The 27,155-nt window shown below is 44.9% G+C and overlaps 1 protein-coding gene across 1 annotated transcript in view; it reads right to left on the reverse strand.

Annotated features, from left to right (window-relative positions):
- dcbld1 (discoidin, CUB and LCCL domain containing 1) overlaps positions 1–26,710 on the reverse strand; it is a 41,058-nt gene extending 14,348 nt beyond the window's left edge. The window contains exons 1-10 of the mRNA XM_064990973.1: positions 26,300–26,710; positions 18,617–18,835; positions 14,428–14,571; positions 13,136–13,187; positions 12,763–12,835; positions 9,123–9,256; positions 7,383–7,423; positions 4,232–4,438; positions 716–837; positions 336–483 (exon numbers count right to left, since the gene is read on the reverse strand). Coding sequence (XP_064847045.1) covers positions 336–483; positions 716–837; positions 4,232–4,438; positions 7,383–7,423; positions 9,123–9,256; positions 12,763–12,835; positions 13,136–13,187; positions 14,428–14,571; positions 18,617–18,835; positions 26,300–26,372 — 1,213 coding nt within the window. The 5' untranslated portion in view covers positions 26,373–26,710. The remainder of the gene's footprint in view (positions 1–335; positions 484–715; positions 838–4,231; positions 4,439–7,382; positions 7,424–9,122; positions 9,257–12,762; positions 12,836–13,135; positions 13,188–14,427; positions 14,572–18,616; positions 18,836–26,299) is intronic.
- Between the last annotated feature and the right edge of the window lie 445 nt (positions 26,711–27,155).

Consider the following 27,155-nt stretch of genomic DNA (forward strand, 5'->3'; position numbering starts at 1 on the left):
AGGTAATGAGTGGAAAACAGGAGGCTTCTTAAAGAAAAACTAACAGGTCTGTGAGAGCCGGAATTCTTACTGGTTGGTAGGTGATAAAATACTTATGTCATGCAATAAAATGCAAATTGATTACTTAAAAAAAAAAAAAATTCATACAATGTGATTTTCTGGATTTTTGTTTTAGATTCCGTCTCTCACAGTTGAAGTGTACCTATGACAAATATTACAGAACTCTACATGCTTTGTAAGGAGGAAACCCTGAAAAATCATCAGTGTATCAAATACTTGTTCTCCCCACTGTATATTTCTGCTGTAGTCAGGTTAGATGTGGTTAAGAGTTGTACCTCTGACATAGTTGCAGCCCAGCAGCTCTACAGTCATGGCAATCCTCTGGTGCCAGGTGTGAGGTATGATGCGCAAATAGCGGGCTATGATTGGAGGGTGGAAGGTGTTCCTGGTCTGATGCAGACTGTCCTGGTTCCCCTCAAATACCTGACCGGAAGAAAGGGAGAGACCGAGAGAGACCGAGAGAGAGAGAGGAGAGGGTCAGAGGGACTGGCAAGCATTCTCGTGACTCATGAGTAACAGAAGACATTGATTATGCATATATGAAGGTCTGTTGTTGTACAATAATGTATAAAGACAGTTAATTATGGAACAATAGACATAACAGCCAATTGAATATGGAAGTCAGATATCAGACAACTGGATTTGGAATACTCACCATGTACTGTGTTCTATTGTTCTGCGTGTAGGTCCTCCACCGACGACTCTCCTTGTGATCGATCACGAAGCTCATCACATAGTAGTCATAGTCCAACATTGTGGAGCCAGTCGTGATAATTCCTGTAGAACAAAAACAGAGCGCATTTTCTTTCTATTGTCCATCATGTCCCCCCCCCCCCCTTTAAATTTTTTCTCTCGGTGTCCGAGGCAGTGATGTCACCCATTGGTCAGTCCTGGAATGTACTGGAACTGGGACAGGAGACATCATCTCAGAGAGCAGAACAATCACTGAACCACCACGTGGAAACCGTCACAGTCATTTGCAGCTCCCAGACAGTATGATTGAGCATTTTTGTGGCAGATGAACAATATGGCGGCAGACGGGCGACCCGCAACATGTCATTACTCCACATTACACACGGCATTGTGGGTTATACGGAGACGCAGCACACCTATCATTATAGGAAATGACTGTCATAATTCCAATACAGGATCTCAGACCCTCAAGGTATTGAAAGTAACTATTGGATTGTTGGCTCATGGTTGAAATTGTAATTTTGGTGAACTTTGAGTGTAAGAGTTTCCAATTCATAATTTTTGAATCAAATCTAATTTTATTTGTCACGTGCGCAGAATACAACAGGTATTCCTTACAGTGAAATGCTTACTTACAAGTCCTTAACCAACAATGTTTTAAGAAGTTAAAGAAAATAAATACAATTAAGTGTTAAGTAAAAAAGGTAGATAAGTAGAAAATACAAAAGTTACAAATAATTAAACAGCAGCAGTTAAATAACAAGTGAGGCAATATACAGGGGACACCAGTACAGAGTCAATGTGCGGGGGCACCGGTTAATTGAGGTAATATGTACATGTAGGTAGAGTTCATTAAAGTGACTATGCGTAGATTATAAACAGAGAGTAGCAGAAGTGTAAAAGAGGGGTCTGGGTAGCCCTTTGATTAGCTGTTCAGGAGTCGTATGGCTTGGGGGGGTAGAAGGAGCTTAAGAAGCCTTTTGGACCTCGACTTGGCGCTCTGGTACCGCTTATTGTGCGGTAGCAGAGAGAACAGTCTATGACTAGGGTGGCTGGAGTCTGACCATTTGTAGGTCCTTCCTCTGACACCGCCTAATATAGAGGTCTTGGATGGCAGGAAGCTTGGCCCCAGTGATGTACTGTGTCGTACCCCCTACTCTCTAGTGCCTTGCGGTCGGAGGCCGAGCAGTTGCTCCCCGGACAGCCCCGTCGATGAGAATGGGGGCGTGCTTGGTCCTCCTTTTCCTGTAGTCCACAATCATCTCCTTTGTCTTGACCACGTTGAGGGAGAGGTTGTTTTCCTGGCACCACACGGTCAGGTCTCTGACCTCCCTATAGGCTGTCTCATAGTTGTCGGTGATCAGGCCTACCACTGTTGTGTCATCAAACTTGATGATGGGGTTGGAGTCTTGCCTGGCCATGCAGTCATGAGTGAACAGGGAGTAGAGGAGCGGACTGAGCATGCATCCCTGAGGGACCTGCATGTTGAGGAGCAGCGTGGTGGATGGGTTGATCCCTACCTTTACCACCTGGGGGCAGCCCGTCAGGAAGTCCACGATCCAGTTGCAGAGGGAGGTTTTAGTAGCAGGGTCCTTAGCTCAATGATGAGCTTTGAGGGCACTATGGGGTTGAACGATGAGCTGTAGTCAAATAATAGCATTCTCACATAGGTGGGGAAGGGCAGTGTGGAGTGCATCATCTGTGGATCTGTTGGGGTGGTATGCAAATTGGAGTGGGTCTAGGATATCTGGAATAATGGTGTTGATGTGAGCCATGACCAGCCTTTCAAAGCACTTCATGGCTACATAAAAATGAGTGCTACGGATCGGTAATAATTTAGGCAGGTTACCTTCGTGTTCTTGGGCACCTGGACTATGTTGGTCTGCTTGAAACAGGGACAGGATGAAAATGTCAATGAAGACACTTGCCTGTTGGTCAGTACATGCTTGGAATACACGTCCTGGTAATCCGTCTGGCCCTGCGGCCTTGTGACCTGTTGAAAGGTCTTACTAACATTGACTACGGAGAGCGTGATCACACAGTCGTTCGGAACAGCTGGTGCTCTAATGCATGTTTCAGTGTTACTTGCCTCGAAACGAGCATAGAAGTAATTTAGCTCGTCTGGTATGTTAGTGTCACTGGGCAGCTCGTGGCTGTGCTTCCCTTTGTTGTCTGTAATAGTTTGCAAGCCCTGCCACATCTGACGAGCGTCGGAGCCGGTGAGGTACGATTCGATCTTAGTCCTGTATTGAAGCTTTTCCTGTTTGATGGTTCGTCGGAGGGCATAGCGGGATTCTTACAGGCTTTCGGGTTAGAGTCCTGCTCCTTGAAAGCGGCAGTTCAGCTCATGGCTTCTGGTTGGGGTATGTACGTACAGTCACTGTGGGGACGACGTCATCGATGTACTTATTGATGAAGCCAGTTACTGATGTGGTGTACTCCTCAATGCCATCAGAAGAATCCCGGAACAAATTCTGACAACAGAAATCCAATCTACCATAATGTGATTATCAGAAAAGCATGACCGTCTAGGAAAGAAAGGGTTGTAATTCCTCAGACTATAGAATCTTATGATTGTTGCACAACAACAATTCTACTATAAAAGTGCTTCCATTTTCAATAGCTCGCATTCCAATCAATACAATGTTCCCCTTAACTCTGAATTTCGGAGACAGCAGACATTCTTCATTGACTGGAACCCAATGTGTTGTAAAGCAGCATGACATTAACTTGTGACTTGCTGACTACACACACACACCACGCTCAAAATAAATTGTGTCCGGCATGGTCCTATATTTAAACCAGCCTTTGTAAGTCTCTGTCTTATTTGTAGAGGAGCAATACAGAGGGGCATTCTCTAACGCTGTGTGTGTGTGTGTGGTGCAAATGTGCCACGGTTTGGCAGTGGTGAGCCGCCCTCCAGAGTTAAATCACGAGACAGACCACTTTATGAGGATAACTACCCCCTCTAAAACAACCTTCATCCCTGGATTCCATTTCTATCCATCCTCTGCTTTCTCCGACAGATGTGTTCGTGTTGCGCCTTGGGGGGGGGGGCAGCCAGGCAGGAGAGAGTTAAAACTGAAGGCCTGTTTTTATATTGGTGCCACGGAGGGAGGAACTCTACAGCAAAGCTCTGCCATTGATCCTTTATGACTTGGCCAAGAACACCAGGGCTCCTACTTAATTACGGTTAACCGTTACAGTATGCTGAGCACGGAGCAGGCCCAGTAAGAAGGGATTGTCATTCATCAGGACAGAGAGCGTGGCAACGGTGGAAATATGTACCAGTAGGCTACAACCAAATCTCAAAATTCCAACAACAACAAAAAACTTAAGCGTCGCCTGGTAACCCAAAGGCATGCTGGGCAAGCAAGTCATGCTCTATAGGGTGTGGAGCCAATATGGGAATCCAAATAAATCCTGAGAAAAAAAAAACAGTGCACTACTTATCTTCTGAGTAGGACTCTTATCTCACCTGTGATCCTCTTCTTCTCCCCCAGGTCCAGCAGGAGCCACTGCAGGCTGTCGTTCTGGTCTGCAGCCCAGGAGCGGCTCCCTGATCCTGAGTCAGCCTGGGAGCTGTTGGGCGCCCAGTCAGACTGATGACCCATCTCCCCTGCCCTCTTCCACCATGAACTGGCACTCACAGACACTGTCCGCAGCACTGACTGGTTCTTACAGTCTAGAAAACAACAAAGGAAAAAGGAAATAAGTTTAATTCAGGAGAATTTTAAGTTATAGAAAATATTTCCACTGTCTCCCTCCAACATGACTGCTTGTTTTTGTTTTTCTGGTTTATTATGGATTATAAGTGATGAAGTTTAAAACCAAATTCAAATTCAAAGGAGGGGGACTCTATATTGTTCCTCAACTTTGCACCCGCGTTTAATTAACATAAAACGCATGTGGAACCAATAACACAGCCGCTCGTGGCGAGCATTGACTCAACAGGAAAATGTACACGTCTTAAAGATCCGCCTCTGTACTCCTAACTGGAGTCACATGTTGTAAAAAAAAAAAAAAAAAAAGTAAAATAAAAAGAGCACAAAGGCAGTGGAGAAGCATTAGGGGAATCTGAGCCCAGCTTTTCTGAAGCACACTTCTTTCTGAGGGGAGACATTGTCAGAACAGTCACAGGAGCACCTAGTCTGACTACAGCCCTGTCGACTCCACAACTATGACTAAAGCCCTGTCGACTCCACAACTATGACTAAAGCCCTGTCGACTCCACAACTATGACTAAAGCCCTGTCGACTCCACAACTATGACTAAAGCCCAGTCGACTCCACAACTATGACTAAAGCCCAGTCGACTCCACAACTATGACTAAAGCCCAGTCGACTCGTCAACAAGCTAAACCCTTATGCACTAGGACCCTAAAGGCAGCTATGACTCCTGTACTCATCACCATTCCAACATAATGAGTGTGTGGATAGAGGATAGTCAATAAGGAGCTAGTCTTGATTAAAGTGCAGGACATCGACATTCTTGATGAGGTCATGAAGCTACCAGACGAGGGAAAGTATGTCATGGCAGCATTTGTCAGTGTGTCACGTGAACATTGATGCTGTCTTAGTCAATCGGAGAGATCTCTCCACTTAAAAGATAGATTTGTTAAAAGGGAGTAGTCGAGGCAATAAATTAACGGTCACATATTAAAGGCCAATAGTCCACGAGAAACATAACTGAATTGGAAATGTTTCACATCACAAGTTCTTAGAAACCGGTACCGTTGTCCAGTTACTGAGCGCAAATATAACAAATACATGCAGCCAATCTGCGGTTGTATCAACACGTGTCTGAATTAATACTTCTGCTCTCTATACTTAACACCAACGGTTCGTTTCAAATCTTATTCGTCACGTGCTTCGTAAACAACAGGCGTAGACTAACAGTCAAATGCTGACGGGCCCTTTCCAACAATGCAGAGAGAAAGAAGAGAGAAATAGAAAAGTAGTAATAATAAAAATAAATAGACAATGAGTAACGAATAAATAGACAAATAAATAAATACAAATAAATAGACAATGAGTAACGAGTCGATGTGAAGAGGTAACAACTTGGCTATATACACTGGGTACCAGTACCGAGTCAGTGTGCAGAGGTATGAGTAATTGCGGTATACATGTACATATAACTAGGAGCAAATAGATAATAGTAGAAGCAGCATACATGAGGAGTCAAAAGGGTTTGTGCAAAAAGGGTCAATGCAGTTAGTTAAATAGTTAACTAAATAGCTACCCGGACTAACTATTTAGCAGTCTAATGGCTTGGGGGTAGAAGCTGTTCAGGGTCCTCTGACTCCGCCTGGTATAGAGATCCTGGATGGCAGGAAGCTCGCCGCCAGTGAAGTACTGGGTCGTACACACTACCCTCTGTAGTGCCTTGCAGCCGGATGCCAAGCAGTTGCCATACCAAGCAGCGATGCAGCCAGTCAAGATGCTCTCAATGTTGCAGCTGTAGAACTTTGAAGATCTGACGGCCCGTGCCAAATCTTTTCAGCCACCTAAGGGGGAAGAAGCGTTGTCATGCCCTCTTCACGACTGTGTTGGTGTGTGTGGACCATGATAGATACTTATTGATGGGGACACAGAGGAACTTGAAGATGACACAGCCTATGGGGACGTGCTCAGTCCTTGATTTCCTGTTGTCCACGATCAGTTCCTTTGTCGTGCTGATGTTGAAGGGAGAGGTTGTTGTCCTGGCACCACACGGCCAGGTCCCCTCCCTATAGGCTGGTCTCATCGTCGTCGGTGATTCGGCCTACCACTGTCGTGTCGTCAGCAAATTTAATGATGGTGTTGGAGTCATGCATAGCCACTTAGTCGTGGGTGAACAGAGAGTACAGGAGGGGACTAAGCACGCACCCCTGAGGGGCCCCAGTGTTGAGGGTTAGCGTGGCGGATGAGTTGTTGCCTATCCTCACCACTCGGGGGAGGCCCGTCAGGAAGTCCAGGATCCAGTTGAAGAGGGAGGTGTTCAGTCCCAGGGTCCTTAGCTTAGTGATGAGCTTGGAGGGAACTATGGTGTTGAACGCTGAGCTGTAGTCAATGAGCAGCATTTTCACATAGGTGTTCCTCTTGTCCAGGTGGGAGAGGGAAATGTGGAGTGCAATATAGATTGCATCCTCTGTGGATCTGTTGGGGTGGTATGCAAATTGGAGTGGGTCCAGGGTCTCTGGGATGATGTGAGTGTGATTATTTGTGGGTGTTCCCTGGAGGCCTGCCTGCTGTGAGATAGCCAGAGCCTATCTATCTATCAATCTCTCTCCACAGGTAGAGTTGACTGACTGGATGAAACTGTGCCAGATTGCAAACAGCCGTATTAAAATAAACAGACAGGAGATAAGGGGTTCCCATGCTTACCAAGATAAGATGCGACTACGTTAGCTTTCATTTTTCCATATCAAGTAGGTATTTTGCCCATTTGGCACCTGTTGACTGAACTATTTACTTTTTCAACACCTATCAGCAAATTGTCAGAAATGCCCGCGTACTATTTTTCATTTAGTAAGTTTTATGTAGGCTTTGACTAATTTCTGCCTGATAAATTCAGCACATTTTGTTTGAAATACAAATATTTAAAAGCATAAAATCAGTAGCGAATGAGAACAAAACAAATCTTACCATTAGTGACGAACGTGAAGAGAGCATCGGACAAAGAACCGCTGGAAGAAGAAAAATAAGATTTCCATCAATGGCGGACTTCAACGATTACAATGACACACTGAAGGCCTGCCATTGTGGAGGAACATCCATTGTGGCCACAAAGGAGCATCCCCAGATTGTCACCCCACCCCGTTCCTCTTCCCAAATCAGCCTTCCCCCAGGACCCAGTGCCTCGTTTCCCCTACCCTTCTACACTCTCTGTGGAGTCTCTTCTCGCTGCCTGTAACTAGGGGATTAACCAGAACACATTAAGACAACGGGGGTGGTGTGAATTAAAGGGAGCTTGTCGGAGGAATTATCTTTCTCAGCCATCACTCAATATCCTGTCATTTTCACCAGCTTCCTGAATCTGATGTCTCGGTGAACAGTTCAAAAAAGCAGATATGGTGTTTCAATTAAATTTTGGGACGATTACAGAGGTGTGTCAATGTAGGTAATCAATTTCACCTGAGTGTCAAAATAATCAAAGTATCTCAGTCAAAATGTAACTGATCCTGCTACAACGCGGATACAGTACGAACAACACACAGGTATCCATCGTGATTTGACAATATCCAATTTCATATTACCAACAAGATATCGATATTTTCTTCCAGAGACAGAGACTTACATCTTCTGGAGGTGGGATGGGGCTTGAGTGAAAGCGATGTTTTTCCTTCCAGAATTTCATGTCCAAATCCAGCAGAATCCAAACGGGAAAATGTCAAACTTGCCTTAACAGCTTTCCAATACTTTCTGCATTTCATTCATACCACCTTAAATACCGTTGGAGTGTTGCAGTTAACAGTGGGTTCTGACAACCCAAGTCCTCACCCCTTTTAGCAAAGGCCAAGCATTTGGAGAATTAGCCTTGTACATTTACAAAGGAGCAGCACTATGCTTTATGTAGATCTGATGACAAAGCACTTTTCAAGGGAAATCCACAAGTACTCAAGGTCTATTAGGAGGTGTGTATTCATTATTCATGTATTGTAAAATGTTTCCATTTGAATTGTCAACACAGCTTTAATGCATTCACATAGCTATAGGCCTTAGGGCTCTGAAGTCAATTTGTGATATCCATGACTTTTCAGGTCATCTTTGCATGCATTACTTCTAAATGACAGAAACCTGTGCCCAACTGAATATATTACCGACAGCTTGAGTGATGGCCAATATTATTCTCTCCTCGGCCACCTCAGACCTCAATCATACATCTCGGTGATTGCCATAGGCCATACTGAGTGTCTCTGACGTTAGCGAGGAGCTAGCTAATCTTATCGCTGAAACAGTGCAGGAATGCAAGCCCGCTAGCCCTGCCTGATGAATCCTGTTTTGACTGAGGTAAACTATCCAAGGTCAGGGGCAGTGAGCAAGTGCCATTTATTTAAATCTCATAGCAGAGATGACAGAGAACATGAGGTGTCCCATCATGCAACCACTTCTTTCAGAATCTTACAACGAGCTATCCTAAGCCAGTAGATAATGTTTTTGGACACCAATTGGTACCTCTGCTTAGGCTGCATTTACACAGGCAGCCCAATTCTGATCATTTTTGACCAATCACATCAGATCAGAATTGGGCTGCCTATCTAAAAGAGCAGCCTTAGTAGTAGCCTTTAGTGCTGTTAATGGCAACATATGGTGCCTGACATTCACATCTACTGCTGTTGTACTGCCCGCCCTCTTAATCATGGCATGTCATTCCGCAGTACTCACTCTTTGGACTGGATCCCATTGGCTCTGGTGGCGGGGTAGTGACTCAGGCCTTTTTGGGTCTCCACGGATACCCAGCCTCCTAACTCATCCAGGATAACCCCGGCATGGGCCGCAGCCTTACACAGCACAGACGTCTGAAAGCAGAGAGATTATGAGATGACACAGACAGTCAGCACAGATAACCACGACGAAATGCAGTGAGAAGAGTGAAACTTTGCACACTGGTAATGAAAGTCTGACCGTGAGCTAGCCAAAAACCACTGCCACACAGAAATACTACGCATGGCAAAAACCATTTCATCAAGACAGTGTAAGGCCACGAAACATACACATTTAAACATGGACACCCTAAGTGAAAAGCCCTGCACCACGGCTTCCATCGGCGCATCTTTGTTCATTACAATGCACCATCCCTGCATCCGAGGTTCCCCTTTACGGGGACTGGCCCCGCCCCATGATAGACGGCGTGTACGCAATGCCGCTCCCCATCATTCATCTGTGTCAGCAATGGGAGCACAGGCATCTCAACCAAATGAAAGAGGCAATCTCATGACATGGAGCCACAGTCGACTCTAAATCTTATTTAAGGTCTATGCATTCTCAATCACGCCACACTTAACTTAAGCATGGGGGGAAAAAAGGCACATTGTGATTGCGTTCTAGGGGCGCCAATGACGGTAATTGTAGCTTTAGGAGGAATGTCAAACATATTTCTCGGAGTTACTTAGAAAAGCAGTAGCTGGTCACAGAACATAGCTCTGGAATAGCTAGCTGCCTACCGCTCAGTGAATGACCCACCCTGCTGCTGAAATGAAAGACTGGGACAGGTAGGAATGACCTCAGAGATAAGAGTAGAAAACATGCATTTTCTCCAAAAAGACAGGATTGATGATTTATACAATTGACGACTTACAATTAACATGGCAATCACTGGAGCGCTTTAAAAATGGATCCGAGCTCTGCTGATAACATTCTCCATTAGGGTCCATCAAGGAACAATTGAAACAAGCACTCAAACATATTAATACAGACCCCCCAAAAAAATGAGTTACTGAAAACATATTGTTATTCAAATGTAAAAAATAAATATATATACTAACTAACTTTAACATGGAGACAAGGTGAAAGCTCTGTGCTAAAATCCGTTTCGGCTCATTTCAGCCTGCAGCAATTTCCTCCCTTTCCATGTAAAAAGCCATTACAGACAGGCTAGATTCCAGACAGGCTGGTCTGGCAACTAGGTGTTCACTGAGCACATATTCCATGCTGGGTGGGAGGAATGGGAGGGAGGGAGGGCTGCTGCTCCCATAACAGGGCCAGTGGCTGGGACCCTGAGGACCTGCTTTACAGAGTCTCTTATCTGGAATAACAGCTGCTCTGGGGACAGATTTAACTGCCTCGTGAGTATTACCCTGATCTTTTATATACTGCAGGGCAAGACAGCGTAAATACAGATAACCCTGTCCTGCTGCCCGTCCGTCTGGCTGCCGATAGAGCAGATGGATAGGCTCTGGTAGTTTGTATATTAGATCATGGCCCCAGTCAGTTGTGTCTAGAGACTAATCATGGACTGGTGCTAGAGCAAGGCTGGCTTCAAGGCTGCTGCTGTTACTCGGAGAGGCATAGACTACATAATGGCTTTAACACTTCAGTCAAGGACTGTCTGGTTCTAACTGAGACTGGCCATGTGTCCTGCCTCAGTTAACCTACTCGTCTATAGCTCTGCTGACTACTGTATTTCAGAGAAGCATTTACCATTTTAGCAGCACGGGAGGGGGGGGAAGAGAGATTAATAACACACAGTAGAAGAGGAACCATCAACAGTTACCTACTTCCCTGCTGTCAATGCCCAAGGGTCATATTCACTAACTAAAGAGACAAATGACCTTTCAACAAACAGAACATATTGCTAAATGATTCATTTCCTACAGTGCTTCTTCACACGGAATGGCGATATATGGTGTGATAACCACGTTAATTACCTATATGCAGTGTATCAAAACAATGTGAATGGTTACACCAAATATACTCTGAGGAGCCATTAATGCAACAGACCGCCCAGAACACGTACAAACGGTTGCGTTAGTCTAAATGCTAATGAGCGCGTCTATTGAATGGGTGCAGTGGACAGATAAAGCCTGTGGAACAGAAGTTGTTTTATCTCGCAATCTAGGCCCTCCACCAAACCCTCCCTATACAATAGCCAATGTGGACTAATCGATCGCTCTGGAGACGAGCTCTATGGTTCAGTCCCTCATGCTTCTTCCCAGCAGCAGACGTTGGAACATTGTTGTTGTGCTCCAGCAGCCCATTGTTGTGGGGCCTGAGCTCCCTGCTGGGCTTCCTAAGCCTGAAGCTGTCTGTCACATTGTCACACTGACCTCTGGCCACTCAGTAGCCCTGATCACGCCCAAGAGAGAGCTGACCCTCAGGAGACCGAGAAAGCCCCTGGTCTGAAAAGCCCCTCTCTTTTTAGATACACCAGCCAAGGCAGGGGTGGACAGGGCAGGAGGACCACAACTGGGGTTGATCCCCTCCAGGGGGCCCACATGAAAGGTTTCCCAGAGCCCCATAGAGATCATATAATTGATTTTATATGTCCTGAGCCTATAGGTGGGAGGGCTGGTAAAACTCTGGTTCTGAAGTGACTCTGGACATCAGTGACCAGAACTTTCTCTCAGTGCTTAATCTGTGTGTGTTTGGCTGTTTACCTCAGTATTATCTTATGGTATTACTATATAGCTACTATTTCCAGGTATTACACTGAAAGGTCGCAAATCTCTAGCTCTAAATATGTGTAAGGAGACCAAAGCGTTCTACAGTACCAGACCTCTAAGCCAGTTAGACACAAAGACTTTTTGTTTGGTTTTACAGTTGCCTTGATTCTGTGGTTTGACTGACCTGTGATGCAACCTACTAAACAGCAAAACCCAGCTCTGCTGCTGAGGAAAAATGCACGGCAGTTACATAAACAGAATACCCATCCAGTATACCTCCACAACATGTGTGTGTGTGTGTGTGTTGGGGGAGGGTGGTGGGGGTTTATCACGGGAACAAAGGGCCCAGCCACCCCTCACCCCACCCCCCGTATGAACCCTGAGGTAGAAATGACACAACAAGCACCCTCGGGCAACACAGCAGTGTCCCAACAAATCACAACCAAGTGCACAGCAGGAGCCAGACAAAAGCACCAGCAACAACTGGTTAGCCTGGGGCCAAGTCCTCATATCCAGCTTTTGGTGTGTCTGTTTCTCTGGCTAACAAGGGCCCATTCAGTAAACCTACTACTACTCGAAGCACCTGTGGGCAGAGGACGGTGGTGGTCTAAGTGGCGCCTCTGAACAGTTTAGTTCCTCTGACATAAGACAGGACAGGCTAATGTAATCAAGAGTAAACAAACAAGTGCATGGCTGACTGGCTGCTTCAGGGGACTAGAACCTGTCAGGGCCACACTGCTGCCAAGGCTTCGAAGGACACAAAGATGCCTTGTAAATAACAAATCCAATGTCTGTGGTTACACTTTCCCCAGGGAGGAGGCAGAGAGCAAACAGCATTTGTCTGCTTTTAGAAACCTGGGAACATACAGTAAAAAAAGCATGCAGTAGGCTACCCTTGAGGACAGTAGTAGAATTATACTTACATGTCTGTAACCCTGGGAAATATCCCCGGATATGTCGCCCGCCACTGCTTTGCATCCTGCCGGACAGTACTTCCTGTGGGGGTAGACAACAATAGACACACCAGAGGACACCAACATTACAACACCGTAAGTGGACAAAATTGACTTAAATGGAGACGTATAAGATACTGGAATCTAAATTGTATAAATATTTCAGAATATTGAGGAAATGAGAAGCCCATCTTTGACTAGCTGATGGGTAACAAGGGGTAATATGTTCCATTAAGGTCCATGATCAATCTAGTAATCTATTGCCATTACAGTTCATCAAGGACACAAAGGAAGTCATTTGACTGGTCGTCGACACACACCCCTACGTACGAGACACCCTTACCTGTACTTTAAGTCGGAGAAGTGACTGCCTTTGTCTAAACATGTCAGCAGATCTGAGGGGGGGGGTGAGACAGGAGAGGGAAGAGATACAATGAGAGCTAAAAATATAAATCTGACCAGAGGCTTCAGAGTAGAGCAGACAGAGGAAACCAGCCCTGTGGAGCAGAAGGGACCATAACAGGACACTATTAGAACAACAGGGTAAAGACCCTGGTTCCTTCCCTCCCTCTGGGATAAAGATTAATGTGTACATGTGTGTATACACACACACACACACACACACGCTGACCAAACTGGCCATGTTGCAAGCGTTGGAAAATAAATGTATACCTACATATTATTCAATAATTTCATCCAAATTGCTCGCACGCGTCTGCCTAGCCAGGCCTAAAAATATAACTTCTATTTTAGACACTTGATGCGAGAAGTCCCACTTCTTGCATCTCCTCGTTGGTTTTGAAGAGCATATGCCCACGTAGGTGATTGAAAGATGAAAAAAGTCCACACTCCTGTCCAGTTGGTGGCGGTAACACACCTTAAAGTTGGTAGGCCAACTGCCATATAAAAACCATAGATGAAGGATCAACGAGGAGAGACAAGGTTTCCCTGTTTTATATGTGGATTAATTGTCGGAGTAGAGAACACACAATTTTGTATAACTCAAAATGGGTCAAAAGTCTACAAAGATACAGCAACAAAAAAAATGGACCATATAGATTTCAGGTAAAATAAACAACCCAAATGTTTATCTTCCAGGACAAATTAGCTAGCAACAGCAAGCTAGCTGAATGTTTCATGTGTGTTTCGACCTGCCCCCACGGTTGGTATTGTTATTTGTATTTTAACCAGCGTGTCATAAACACGTCTGGTGGGGATAGACAAAATCAACATGCGCACGATGGCGGACACACGCACAGAGACAGTTTGGTCAGCATGTTATAACAACAACGGTGGAAACAGGGATATCCATCAAAACCAGTTTGCAAACTGACACCTATAATCTCCTGGATCAGCACACTGTGTGAAATGTGTGTCTTATTCAACTTGGCCTGACTGACAGCGGTCCACGCTGTGTTTGGAAACGATGCCTGTAGAAACAGCCCCAAGTTCACCCTGCACCGAGAAACGAAGAGGAAAGGCAAGCCGTGGCATGTGGCCAACCTGATTGGTTTACCGGGAGCACTGTCTGTCCGGCAAACCAAGAGGAACGGAACAGGACACAGGTGCAACAGTCAGACTGGTGTTCAATACTAAAACAGCATAACCGTTAGTTTAGGAGGAAGAGCTTCAAACCTCTGTTGTCCCCGGTGGAGTAGGAGAGAAGAAACCCTCGGCCGGAGATGTGACGCCCGCTGCGGAACTGTACGATGACCTCATTGGTGTCTGTGTGCATCTCTCTGGGGTAGGACTTCAGGCTGCCACAGAACGTCCCATACACTGCAACCGGAGAGAATGGCAGGTTTATCAGAACAACCAATTACCTGCATTAATCTGAATTTTGACAGCAATGTGACCTTATTTCATATTCCAAATTACCAACACAAGACGGTGCCACCGGTGTTTTCCCTAAGTGCCGGCCAAACAGCCGGTAACAGACTCATTTTCGGCCGGCTACTTTTCATTTAAAAGTACGCCAGTTCGCTTGTCAGAAAAGTCTGTATAGCCCTCTCCCGCTAGAATGAACGATATGCCTCGTCTTCTTTTGATAAGTGAGCGATGACAGAGAAACTGCTGGTTTGTCAGTCTCCTGGCTGTCTTTCGTCTTCCGCACCGGTGTACATTTTGTGCGCCCGTGGTTGGTTGCAGTCAAATGGATTTTCAGGGTGCTTCTCTATCGTCCCCTGTGCGTGAATTTACACGTCCTATGTAACGTAAGTGGTAACTTAGGCCTAATTATTGCTTTGTGGCACATTCATGTGTTTTCTTTCACGTGTTTCATATAGCCAGCCACAGAGACGCGGTGCACAGGCTACTTACAAACCATGCGTTTGATGCATTTGAGACCATTCCACTTATTTCCGTTCCAGCCATCATCACGAGCCTGTCCTCCCCATTTAAGGTGGCACCAATCTCCTGTTGTGGACTGGGGAGCTAACAACAGCCCAGACAGCTCTTGCAAAGAATGAATAAAGCGGAGCAGGCACTTTGATCTTAGCACTATAAAGGGGGCTGCACTGACAGACTTGATCCTCTCACTCATGTAAGACACATTTGACAGAAGTAACAAAAATTCTCGTACCGAACTGTGTGGTTTTTTTTTTATATATAAAAAAAAGTACACATTTCGGTATACCGTGAAACTACTCAAGAGAACAGGTTTAATGTTCTCTTTCTTAGAAAATAGTCGTGATCATATAGGACGAGACAATATCCAAAACTATTAACAAAACACTGAATTCATACAGTACATTTTCAGTCATTTTAATTGTCTTTCTACTCAACTCTTCTACCAACGTTGGAGGTAAAATAGTTTAGTTGTGCATTTCAGAAGGAATCAAGGCATTAGAATGTAACAGGCCACAAAAATAGAGCAAAAAATGGCATATTATCGGAAAACCCCGACACCATATCTGAGGTCACAGACAAGGTCTGACCTCCTATCTACAGGGTCCCCCCTCCCACCGGGACTGTTTGTCCCTCCAGACCTCACCAACGAGCGCTCTATTTTCAGCCCCAACAAGCCAAGCCAAGCCAAGCCACATCATGTCATCTAAACCGCTCTTCCTCTCCCTTTCACACAGGAGGGGAAAAAAAAGCTTCCCTTTTGTCAACGACAGGAATCTCACTGTAAATAATTTGCAGGGCAGACAAAGAGATGGGAGAGAGAGATTCCCAGGCCAACCTAGTGCCCAGGGCCCTTTCCAATGAGAGGGAACTCAGCCAGTGCTGGTTGTTCTTGGTCTCCATGGCCTTTGTGGCTTTTCTTTCACCTGACGGCCATGATGAGACACGATGCCTCCACCAGTCAGCGCCATGGAAGCCACAGCCTCTGGGGTTGAAATCACTATATCCACCGACTCACGGTACTACATGTCAACAACACAGAGGGATTTCACGATGAACAAATACATTCCTCAACCCCATTGTCCTACGGAACATTGGAAGGGTCATATAAGAAGAAGTGTCAAAAGAACTGTGAAAATACCACTTTCAAGGTCAGGACACAATTTCCTGAAAAAAAAAAGTATGACCCGGGAATGGGATACTGTAAACAACACTAATTCGTATGGATATTTATGCGCAACACACGTTGTGAAACCTGATCGGTAATAGAATACATCCACCAGGAAGCTGTTGAGGGGAGAAGCCAAGGCATGCAGTGTTTCACCACTGAGATTTCACTGAGGGCCCTTGACACCCTGGCCTCTGTACTGGTAAACTCAGCCGTGGGCGAGTTGAAACATGGGCATGATAATCATTCACTGCATTAAGATGGATCTGGCAGCTCAACATTACCCTCAGCCCATACCCTGCTCTTCTCCCCAGCCTGCTCATTCTTACTCGCAGTGGCAGGCTGAAGGAGAAACTTCCTGCTCATTCTTACTCTCAGTGGCAGGCTGAAGGAGAAACTTCCTGCTCATTCTTACTCGCAGTGGCAGGCTGAAGGAGAAACTTCCTGCTCATTCTTACTCGCAGTGGCAGGCTGAAGGAGAAACTTCCTGCTCATTCTTACTCGCAGTAGCAGGCTGAAGGAGAGACTTCCTGGCACAGTGCTGCATGACAAATGCTTCTGTGTGGGGCTCCGCTAACAGCCGGTAGACGCTTCATTGCTTAGTCAGATATACCGTGACTAATTGTCAGGTGAGGTGGCGGTTGCGTCTCACATGTTGTACACACTTGCGTCACTGTTTCCTTAGATGTGTTCAATACAAAATTGATCGACTTCTAACAAAATGTAGGACAATTAAAGTAAAGAAATTGGAATGAAGACTACATGGAGGGTCAAGGGTCACAATGTCTTACTATACAAGTCAGCTAAGAGCACATCATCTGTAAGGCCTGTCTATTCAACTCAAACATTCTACATATCTGCTGCAAAGCCCTTGAGCATCTTTTCTCGGTTAGTCCATATGATGGAAAGAGCAGCAATAAAACTGAAGCGAAAGGAGAAACAACAGTCCATTACTTGAAGGTCAGTCAATCCGGAAAATGTCAAGAAGTTTGAAAGTTTCTTCAAGTGCAGTCGCAAAAAAAAAACTCAAGCGCTATGATGAAACTGGCTCTCACGAGGACCGCCACAGGAATGGAAGACCCAGAGTTACCTCTGCAGCAGAGGATAAGTTCATTAGTGTTAACAGCCTCAGACAATTGGGATTTAACTGCACATCAGATTGCAGCCCAAATAAATGCTTCAAAGTTCAAGTAACAGACATCTCCACATTAACAGACAGCGACTCCGTGAATCATTCTTGGTTCGGACCGCTGTCTTTGTGAGACGCAGAGTAGGTGAACGAATGATCTCCGCATGCGTGGTTCCCACCATGAAGCATGGAGGCGGGGGTGTTTTGCTGGTGACACTGTCTGTGATTTATTTAGAATTCAAGGCACCCGTAACCAGCGTGGCTACCACAGCATTCTGCAGAGATACGCCATCCCATCTGGTTGCGCTTAGTGGGACTATCATTTGATTTTCAACAGGACAATGACCCAAAACACAACTCCAGGCTGTGTAGGGGCTATTTAACAAAGAAGGAGAGTGATGAGTGCTGCATCAGATGACCTGGCCTCCACAATCACCAGACCTCAACCCAATTTAAATGGTTTGGGACAAGTTGGACCATAGAGTGAAGGAAAAGCAGACCAGTGCTCAGCATATGTGAGAACTCCTTCAAGACTGTTGGAAAAGCATTCCAGGTGACTACCTCATGAAGCTGGTTGAAAGAATGTCAAGAGTGTGCAAAGCTGTCATCGAGGCAAAGGGTGGCTACTTTGAAGAATCTCAAATATATTTTGATTTTGATGATCACTTTTTTGGTTAGTACATGATTCCATGTGTGTTATTTCATAGTTTTGATGTCTTCACTATTATTCTATAATGTAGAAAATAGTCCAAATAAAGAAAAACCCTTGAACGAGTAGGCGTGTCCAAACTTTTGACTGGTAGTGTATATTCAAACCCTATCAAAGCACAGAGATCAAGTTAACAGAGACTTTAATAGAATAGTCGGTGGGCTTGAATTCTCGGACCAGCAGGATCATCAACACCTTCCTCTTTGTTGTAGTTGCGAACAGCCTCACAGAGACATCCGCGCCCTCCTCCAGCTCTCTATATAAATAGTCAAATCTCCCACAAGAACTCTGTCCTTGGCTAAGTTATGAGGGATCCGCAGTCTGACATGTGCTTTTCATCTGTGGGGGAGGAACGTTGTGAAGACTGTTCTGTGTAAAACCACCACTACCACAGCTAGCTAGCTAGGTCATACATCAACTCATAGACCCAGAGAGACAATAGCCAAGGCCAAGATGGTTGACTCAGACTCACCATGTTCTCCCCCGTAGCCCCCCTTGAGGACCTTGACGTAGTCCGACTGGCAGTCCCGTGCCTCCACGTCGAGGTCACCGAACCTGATGACTAGGCTGTTGCCCTCTGGCACCTGGATCTTCCACTCACACCAGGTATTGTTGGGGTAGGTGCCCGGGTAGCTCTTAGAGGAGAGGACGCCGCTCTCTGGGCCCAGCACTGAGTGGCCACAACCGTCATCTGGACAAAACCATAGGAGAGAAGTCGAGTTAGATTAGGACGAAGCTCCGTCTCTACTTTGTTGTTGTATTTCAGCTACGTCGCTGAAGACTTGTTAGACCACGATATGAGGAATGTGTGATGGTGGAGCTAGGTGGAGAGAAACCAATAGGATGCAAAGTGCTCTGTCATCTGGAAGGCAAATAAGACATTTTTTGTAAGACAATCAACATTGTACATTCAGGGCTCAACTTTCACTTCACAACCATGCCAAGCAACCAGTAAAGACGACATTTATCAGTCTGCTTGACAACATTACTAATGTCGGCAGCAGGTCTAAAAAGAGAACATGCCAGTACATATAAAAATAATCACTCATGGTAAGTAAACATTGTGTGAGGGAGACAAGTCAAGACATGCCAAACATACTGTAAAATGTTGCATTGTGTCAGTCAAATACAACGCCTAATGAGAGCTATTTGAAGTCAGTCCCAATTACAATCAATCACAGTGAGTCATAATGAACTAATGTCTCATGAGCCAATATCTTCTCCTTAGACAGACAAGTCAAAACAAACAGGAGTTACTTCACAGAAATACCTGCTGCATTTCTGCTTAGGAACGCACAGCATAACACTGACACACAACCTCCAAGAAAGGCAATGCTTTCTCCCTGGAGATCCCCATTGGGTGAAAGAAGAGGTGGGGTGTTTGACTGTCTGAGACGCTCAGCTGCTGGGGCCAGACCAGATCCAGGCTCCTGCAGGTGTGGGGCTGCCCTTTGGCCGTGTGTGTGTCAGTGGATCCCACGCCTTGGAGCCCTGGTGACACAGTGGCCCCTGTTTACAGGGTGGTTAATCCACTGTCCCCCAGGGTGTGGCATTAACACCTGTGACAGCACTAACAGGCCTGCACGGGCCTCATGGCAGCTGTGTCCCACAGAGACCAGTCACCAGACTGCTTCCCACCGACCTTGACCCAGTCCTCGTCTCTAATCACTTGCGACTTATTGTGGATAGGACATTATTGCTTCGCAATATGGTGAAAATTAAACCTCTTATCAAAGGCAAGGTTGAGCTACTAAATTCTTCAATCATACCAATCTGTCATTCAGATTTATACTGAAATATAAAAACGCAACATGTTAAGTGTTGGTCCCCAGCTGACATAAAAGATCCCAGAAATTGTCCATGTGCACAAAAAGCTTATTTGTCTCAAATGTTTTGTACATCCCTGTTCGTGAGCATTTCTCCTTTGCCAAGATAATCCATCCACCTGACAGGTGTGGCATATCAAGAAGTTGATTAAACAGCGTGACCATTACCTTGTGCTGGGGACAATAAAAGGCCACTCTAAAATGCGCAGCTTTGTCACACAACACAATGCCACAGATGTCTCAAATTTTGAGGTTGCGTGCAATTGGCATGCTGACTACAGGAATGTCCACCAGAGCTGTTGCCAAATAATTGAATGTTAATTTCTCTACCAAAAGATGTCTCCAACGTCGTTTTAGAGAATTTGGCAGTACGTCCAACCAGCCTCACAAACACCAGTGGCCAGGAGGTAAGGGCTAGGGGTTTGTTTTTGGACTGGACCCTTAAACTCAGATATATGTGGCACATAAACACTGTCCAGACATCAATAGTAGGTTCTGTGTGATGGTGGAGCATTTTGTATAGGAATAAACATGTATTAAAAAAAAAACACTTGACTTGTGGATAAGAATCCCTAAAGTTAGATTCTTTCTAAGGAAGGTAAATCAAATTTAACGGAAAAACATTTAAGCCAAACTAGCAGGCCCGTGGACAAATGAGGCTCTTAAAAAAAAACAAGATGGGAGCTTTGGCTTGTCTGGCCAGTCCCAAGCCATGGAGCGGCAGGCACACACAGTGGCCTTTGTGGTCCGAGGCTGATCTAGGTCCAGATGTGAGGCTGGACGAACAGCACAGCGGGACGGAACATTTTAAAACAGGATGCAGCTACCCACCTGGGAGAAGGTGCAGGAGCGGTGACATCATTACCACAATGGTAAAGGAGGAAATAGACTACACCTATGCCACAGAGCATTACTGACCATAGGTGTGTAAACAGAGAAGGGCAGAGTGGGCCCTGTAACAGCTCAAGAGTATTTTCATGTAGTGGTTTGTTTGGGACAATAACAATCAACCTCTGTCTTCTGTATGTTTTAAGGTTGAACTTTTTTGTCGTTTAAATTTTTTTATTACAGTTAGTCCAGATGTACTTTTTTTAAACACTTGACAGCATCCCCAGCAAACATGACCTAGACATTTTCCGATCCGCTCATATGGAGTGCCTGTGTTGGTGGTTTCAGTCTGTCTTTTTTTATGCTCCTGAGATTTCTCATTCATAGCAAGGCAACATGTCTATGCAGTGCCTATAGCTAGCTTGACGACTCACATCGACTCAATTCTTCAGCTGCTCTGTCGTTCGCTACATACTTTAGCTCAAAACTCATTGAAGTTGTTTTGTAGTGACGAGTGGCGTTGTACAAAAAGTCCAGAACAGACTCTGGGAAACACACTGCAGTTTTGTCACACAACACAATGCCACTGATGTTAAGGTTTGGGGGAGTGTGCAGTCGGCATGCTGACTGCAGGAATGCCCACCAGAGCTGTTGCCAGATAATTACATTTTAATTTCCAACGTCTTTTTAGAGAATTTGGTAGTACGTCCAACCAGCCCCAACTGCAGACCACGTATAACCACATCAGCTTAAGACGTCAATATCCGGCTTCTTCACCTGCGGGATCGTCTGAGACCAGCCACCCGGAAAGCTGATGAAACTGAGTTTGCACAACCAAAGAGTTTCTGCACAAACTGTCAAAAAACAGTCTCAAGGAAGCTCTGTGTGCTCATAGTCCTCATCAGGATCTTGACCTGAATGCAGTTTGGCGTCGTAACCGACTTGGGCAAATGCTCACCTTCGATGGCCACCGGCACGCTGGAGAGTGTGCTCTTCACGGATGAATCCCGGTTCAACTGTACCGGGCAGACGGCAGACAGTGTGTGTGGCGTCGAGCAGTTTGCTGATGTTAACGTTTTGAACAGAGTGCCCCATGGTGGCAGTGGGGTTATGGTATGGGCAGGCATAAACTACAGACAAACAAACACAATTGCATTTTATTGATGGCAATGCCAATGCACAGAGACACCATGAAGAGATCCTGAGACCCATTATTGTGCCATTCATCCGCCGCCATCACCTCATGTTTCAGCATGATAATACACGGCATCATGGATCTGTACACAATTCCTGGAAGCTGAAAATGTCCCAGTTATTCCATGGCCTGTATACTCACCCATTGAGCATGTTTGGGATGCTCTGGATCAACGTGTACGACAGCGTGTTCCAGTTCCCGCCAATATCCAGCAACTTCGCACAGCCATCGAGGAGGAGTGGGACAACATTCCACAGGCCACAATCAACAGCCTGATCAACTCTACGTGAAGGAGATGTGTCACGCTGCACAAGGAAAATGGTCACACCAGATACTGACTGGTTCTGATCCACGCCCCTATCCTTTTTAAAATGGTATATGTGACCAGTAGATGCATATCTGTATTCCCAGTCATGTGAAATCCATAGATTAGGGCCTAATGAATTTATTACAATTGACTGATTTCCTTATATGAACTGTAAGTCAGTAAAATCTTTGAAATTGTTGCATGTTGCGTTTACATTTTTGTTCAGTGTAGTTGTTGCGGTATTAGACTAAGCATAGGTGGTTTGATGATGTTGAAACATTGAAATGGTGTCTCCTGACCCCTCCTGTCTCAGCCTCCAGTATTTATGCTGCAGTAGTTTGTGTCGGGGGGCTAGGGTCAGTTTGTTATATCTGGAGTACTTCTCCTGTCCTATTCGGTGTCCTGTGTGAATTTAAGTGTGCTCTCTCTAATTCTCTCTTTCTTTCTCTCGGAGGACCTGAGCCCTAGGACCATGCCTCAGGACTACCTGACATGATGACTCCTTGCTGTCCCCAGTCCACCTGATCGTGCTGCTGCTCCAGGTTCAACTTTTCTGCTTAATTATTATTGGACCATGCTGGTCATTTATGAACATTTGAACATCTTGGCCATATTCTGTTATAATCTCCACCCGGCACAGCCAGAAGAGGACTGGCCACCCCACATAGCCTGGTTGCTCTCTAGGTTTTGGCCTTTCTGGGGAGTTTTTCCTAGCCACCGTGCTTCTACACCTGCATTGCTTGCTGTTTGGGGTTTTAGGCTGGGTTTCTGTACAGCACTTTGAGATATCAGCTGATGTACTAAGGGCTATATAAATACATTTGATTTGATTTTGATTTGAAATGGTGCTGGAATAGTGCAGGCAGGTCCTGTTTTCCTTGCAACATCCGGGTAACTCTCCATGGTTCCAAATCAATAGGTGCTTAGTAATCCAAAAATGTGGGAAACATAAAAAAAAGAAAGGTTCACCCATTTTCAATGGTACATTGTTTTTGTGCATCTTTGAGTGGTGTTCTATTGATTCCCTGGGTCATTTCATGTTTATCTGAGTTATTGGCGTTCAAACAGGCAGATATCCAGACACTGACGTAACACTGTTAAAAGTCACTCGTTTGGAAACCCAAACAGATATTTGACTAAAACATAATCATTTCAAACCTTGCTTACATTTGTATATGATCACGTTTCTCTATTATGCGTGGAAATACTTGGAAAAGATTTCCCAAATTAAAAAAAAAAATCACAGAGCTGATTTCCTGGTGTTTTTACAATTAAGTTGAGCAGATTAGAGTATTTTCTTTGTCTTCTCTTTACAGCAATAGTCATTTCAAATCATATTTGCAAATAAACTAAACTAAATAATAGTCCAGGGAGCCATTTGATTAATTGTTCAGCAGTCTTATGGCTTGGGGGTAGAAGCTGTTAAGGAGCCTTTTGGACCTCGACTTGTTGCTCCGGTACCGCTTGCCGTGCGGTAGCAGAGAGAACAGTCTTTGACTTGGACGACTGGAGTCTGACCATTTTTGGGGCCTTCCTCTGACATTTGAACCCTAAACTATGTTTTCCAGCAATTGTATTTAGAAATATTGCGATATTCCTGGCTGGGCCTCTGTTTCACTGACATTCGCAACTCAACAATCATCTCTTTCCTATTTGCCACGCAGCGCTGCCCAAATTGCTGGCCCTTCCGACAGGCTATGCGATTTAAAACAATAAAATAAGCTTTTATTTGTATTTTTTTGAGAAGCTAATGATCATCCAAATCATGTTTTCTGGTGTAGCATTTAGAATAAAATAAAAAATAAAAAAACATTTTTGGATGAAATAATTTTATTGATTATTTTACCCCTTTTTCTCCCCAATTTCATGATATCCAATTGGTAGTTACAGTCCTGTTTTAACGTTGCAACTTCCGTACAGACTCGGGAGGGGCGAAGGTCGAGATCCGTGCATCCTCCGAAACACAACCCAGCCAAGCCGCCCTGCTTCTTGACACAATGCCCGCTGGCCTACCACAGCAGTCGACTAGTGCGCGATGGGACAGGAACATCCCTGCCGGCCAAAGCCTCCCATAACCTGGACGACCCTGAGCCAATTGTGCACCCCCCTTGGGTCTCCCGGTCACAGCCAGCTGCGACAGAGCCTGGACTCGAACCAGGTTCTCTGTGGCACAGCTAGCACTGCAATGCAGTACCTTAGACCACCGCGCCACTCGGGAGGCCCTTCATTCTATTAATTTCTGTATAGACAGGAATAGGCCAATTAGGCTAACTAACTTGTGCATTTCAATTTACTTTAGGGGAAGCTTAGCCTTATAGATGCGCCGCCTATGCCAATTCCCCCTAAACGGTGTGTATCCTTATTTCACTCTAGGCATACTGATAAACACCAACAAACTCATGAAAAATAGAGTAGTAGCAGGCAATATAATGATGCAATTTCAATTTAAAATGCCAGCGCATCTCACATCGTCTCTCCTGATCACCTGGCTGACTACTGCCCTCGGGACAAACATGAAATATTCACCTCAAACACTCAGAGGGGGAGCAGTGGAAGTAGACAATGTGACAAACGGGGAAGCTCAACCTAATGCCAGGTAGAGGCGGTGGGGGAAAACACCATCAAGCAATGACTGGAATCAATTCTTCCCCAACTCTATGTTGGACTATAATATGCATCGGACTAAAACTGCTCACTGCATGGATCAACATTAGAATCTCAAGGACAGCCAGATAGTTTAGGAGACCGTTAAATCTGACTGCTTGTGAGTGCTAAGGCATGCGTGACACCACAGTTCATTGTTCAAGAGCCAGCAGCGCCTCCTTGGTAATGAGAGACAATACCACAGGAACACAGGCACAAAAAGATGACCCAGCTTCTAAGGGAGAATCTCAATTTCATACTCTCGCCTCCTCAAAACCCCATTGGATGAGAGAGCCAGAGGTCCTTTTCCTCCAATGGGTTTTGAGGAGGTGGTGAGAGGATGCGAGGAGTACGCAATTGAGATGCGTCCAATGGCACGTAGCCTACTATGAGCCTAGAAGGTTACATGAGTAGAAAATCGAGCCATGCTGTCACTGTGGTGTGAGAGGACGATCATAGCTAGTATAAACCCAGCTCCAGTCAGTTCCGTCGCTCTGGATAAGAGCGTCTGCTAAATGACTTAAATGTAAATGTAATGGCAAGTTTGTCACTGGTGAAAACCACCTACTGTATCTTTTCAAGGATTGTTAGATTACAATTGACGGGTATAGTGTGTTGTCCTACGTGTCAACAACATGATAGTTCAAAGACATCCTAACTGACAACACATTTGAATATTTAATATCATGGAAGCCTGCTGACAATCCCATACGAGTAGGGCATTTGCTGTGGAAACGTTGAAACAAACCGTCTCTGCTCAGTAGAAAGGTTGAAATATTTAAGCAGAGTGTGGAGATCAATGAATCTATAGGAGTGCATTTTTAAACTAAAGTCAACAGGCCTTAATGGTTCATCATTGCACATTCATCATCTAATATAGTAGGTACAGCTCAAAGTGTAATGTTTGAAAGACAACTGTTAAAACATGACTGGTTACATTTGAGTCAGAGTTCTCAACGTTTTGCATGATTAAGTTGCGATCAATGTGGCCTAACAATGATATGTAACAAATGTATGATGCAGAAGATACATTGATTGTAGTTATATGCCCCACACTTGTTACATTTGACTGTTGGCAACCCAGTTATCACACACGTAGGCTACTTAACATTCGAGGCTTGTTGAACATGCCACACAGTGTTATTAACCCTTGATCTGCCATGTGGCTCAGGCACACCAAAAGTGAATGAAGTCTAGTACAAAGTGAAACGATCAGAACCATGGTGAATTAAATACATAAATGTCTCTAATCGAATGTAAGGTAACTAGATCTGTTACATCTCATCGGTTGTAGTACAAAAAGTATTGGGTAATCGTGTAAATCATTGTTGCTTTAACAACGGTTAGTTTGCTTACCGAGTTTTTCACCGACCGCGGAAAGTATAGACCAAACGACAAAGAATCCATTAACTTTCTTCTTTACAGACATCTCAGCTTGTAACCACAGTAACGCAACGAAGGCGCATATGGAGACACATTTGTTTCGTTTTCATGGGATCATTTCCTTTAGGAAGTTTTGTCGTAATAGAAAGGATCCCGACGCGCTCCGTCTGTTTCTATCCTGCCTGCTTCTCCACAGTCTATTCATTCCTTGAATGAACTCTTCCGTGTTTCATCCACAGGCGTCACCCAGTGGTCGGGTCGACCAACCAGTCTGGCCGCCTCCGTGTCGTTGGGGAGAGGGGGATAATTGCTGAGCAGCCGAGAAAAGTAGACGCGCAACACAATTAATAAAAAATAAATGTTGAGATCAACTGCCCACCCCGGCTGAAAGGTATAGGCCTATGATCGTTAATACTAGGCTTACTTCTTACATCCACTATTCTGCAATCAATTGCCAGTTTGCCAACCTACATATTCGAGCCTATTTGATGACAGCAACACTATCACTTAGATAAGGTGTTTTTTTTTGTTTAACATAAAGTGATGACCATAGGCCAGTGAGGTATGAATGACCCCTGTTAATGTGTTAATTAGAACAAGTTAAATCTAATCAAATAGTATACGTGCTTCTCTTTTGCTCTGTCGCTATGCATCTTTATCCTAAACATTCAAATCCACTTTTGATTGACTGGTGTTATTTCGCTTTAGGGAAATCATTTTTTTTAAATAATTCCTTGTTTAAAAAAAAAAATGTGAATAGAACCAATGCTATTGGTTGATCAACAAGATTTACTTGACCAATGTCTTTACTGTAAAGTAGGACCACTTT

Source organism: Oncorhynchus masou, chromosome 16, assembly GCF_036934945.1.
Source record: "Oncorhynchus masou masou isolate Uvic2021 chromosome 16, UVic_Omas_1.1, whole genome shotgun sequence".
Classification (NCBI taxonomy): Eukaryota; Metazoa; Chordata; class Actinopteri; order Salmoniformes; family Salmonidae; genus Oncorhynchus; species Oncorhynchus masou.